Source organism: Gregarina niphandrodes (assembly GCF_000223845.1).
Source record: "Gregarina niphandrodes unplaced genomic scaffold scaffold00056, whole genome shotgun sequence".
Classification (NCBI taxonomy): Eukaryota; Apicomplexa; class Conoidasida; order Eugregarinorida; family Gregarinidae; genus Gregarina; species Gregarina niphandrodes.
The window spans coordinates 6,542-8,508 of NW_011645823.1; the positions used below are offsets into that span (position 1 = coordinate 6,542).

The following is a 1,967-nucleotide window of genomic DNA, read 5'->3' on the forward strand; positions in this document are numbered from 1 at the left end:
GGCTGCAGCCGCCGACTCGTAGCCGTTTGCCGGGTACCCGTAACGGTACGCTGTCCCGCCCGCTGCAGAGCCGGAGTAGAGGGTAGCAGGCCCGCTGGTAGCCACGTAGCCGCCGCCACCGGGGTATGCCGTACGGTAGCCGCTACCTGGATGATAAGGATCGAAAGCCGCCATATTCATTGCCGGCAGCATCGTACTTGGCACCGCCTCATTCCCTCGCTTCGCCTCCCTCGGACCGCGACGGAAATACGCCTCACCGCTCGGTCGGAAGGTCTCCGCATTTGCACGAAAAGTATTCGCCGAAAACGTTGGCCCTACGCCATAAGCCGGCCCTCCGCCATAAGCCGGCCCTCCGCCATAAGCCGGCCCTCCGCCATAAGCCGGCCCTCCGCTATAAGCCGGCCCTCCGCTATAAGCCGGCCCTCCGCCATAAGCCGACCCGCCGCTGTAAGCCGACCCACCGTAAGCCCCTGTTCCGTGGGCCGCGGCCCCCGGACGGAAAGTCTCCGCGTTGGCCCTGAAGGTTTCCTCGCTCGTCTGGCGTGGCGGGTCCTGCGGTTTCACATCTAGTCGATCAGCAGCTGGCCCTGCAGCTGACCCATCCAGGGCATGTCCAACAGCAGTCTGTTGCCCCCCGTCATCTCGATCTGTATCCTCATCTCGATCTGTATCCTCATCTCGATCTGTATCCTCATCTCGATCTGTATCCTCATCTCGATCCGTATTCTCATCTCGATCCGTATTTTCATCTCGATCCGTATTCTCATCTCGATCCGTATTCTCATCTCGGTCAGTGTCTTCAAGGCCCAGTCTATCCGCATCTTCGAGGTCGGAGTCCTCAACGTCGTCGCGGTCGTTGTCAGCTTCCTTTGCTGGATCTGCCTCCCATGCTCGGTCTGGCTTCTTTTCCGAAGCTACACCTTCCGGGGCTGGGTCCTTATCATTCTGCACTGTTCCGTCCTGAACTGGCTCCCCTCCAATAGGTTGTTCTGTATCTTGACTTGTTTCGCTGTAACGTCTAAAGGGTGGTGCGTCGCTGCGTAGTCGGTTTTGCGCTCCTGGATGGGATTCATTTCGGAGTATGGAGTACTCTCCGTCGCCGTTGGCTCCATGGTTGGGGCTTGGTTTGGTGAGTGAGGGTTCTGTGACTGTATCGGAACGGTATCCGGGGTTTATTTGATACCGTTGTACGGGGTATCCGGGGTCCTGTCGATATCCGGGGTCATGTCGATGTCCGGTCGATATCTGATAACAAGCGGGATCCAATCTGTAACCAGGTTCTAGTCGATATCCGGGGTCCATACGATAGCCGGGGTCTGGTGGATGGAATATTTGAACTACATCATTCTTGTACGCCTCAGCTAATAATGGGGTCGCATTCCGCGCACTTCTCCTGTACAGCTTCCGACTCACCAAACCATGTGGCGCATCACGCTGTAAGTCTCCATCACTACTACCCTCCAACAAGCTTGCCGCCACCGAACACATCGGCTGCACCTCCAACAAGCTACCCATTAACCCAGCAATGCTGATCGGCTGTCCACGACCCTCTGCTCGGGACTGATCCAAGTTCTCAAATGTGTACAATAACTCACACAACCAACAACTGTTCTGGTCCAAACAATCGTGGTGTTTTAACACATCTCTCAACGGATCGTTCAGACCGTAATACAGAAATGACACAATGGCTACAAACGGGAGAAGATAAATCAAGAGAGGGGGGGGGGGGGAAGGACGCACATCAGGGGAGGGGGACTCACCTGTCATCCAGTCCGCCTGTATGTTGTTCTCCTGGCCAGGACAATCAGCATCGGCAACCAAAGAAAATTTGCCCTTGCCTGCAAGAGTTTCAAATGAATACGGTCACAAAGACCACTACGGTCAGGGGGACCACTACGGTCACGGGGACCACTACGGTAAGGGGGACCACTACGGTCACGGGGACCACTACGGTAAGGGGGACCACT

At 56.4% G+C, this 1,967-nt stretch overlaps 1 protein-coding gene across 1 annotated transcript; it reads right to left on the minus strand.

Moving 5' to 3' along the window:
• Nucleotides 1-37: 37 nt before the first annotated feature.
• On the minus strand, nucleotides 38-1,688 carry GNI_169100 (hypothetical protein; the record flags this gene model as incomplete). The annotated part of the gene is made up of 1 exon (XM_011134952.1): nucleotides 38-1,688. A coding segment is annotated over one exon (1,651 nt), but the record flags the coding sequence as incomplete, so codon positions are not given.
• Between the last annotated feature and the right edge of the window lie 279 nt (nucleotides 1,689-1,967).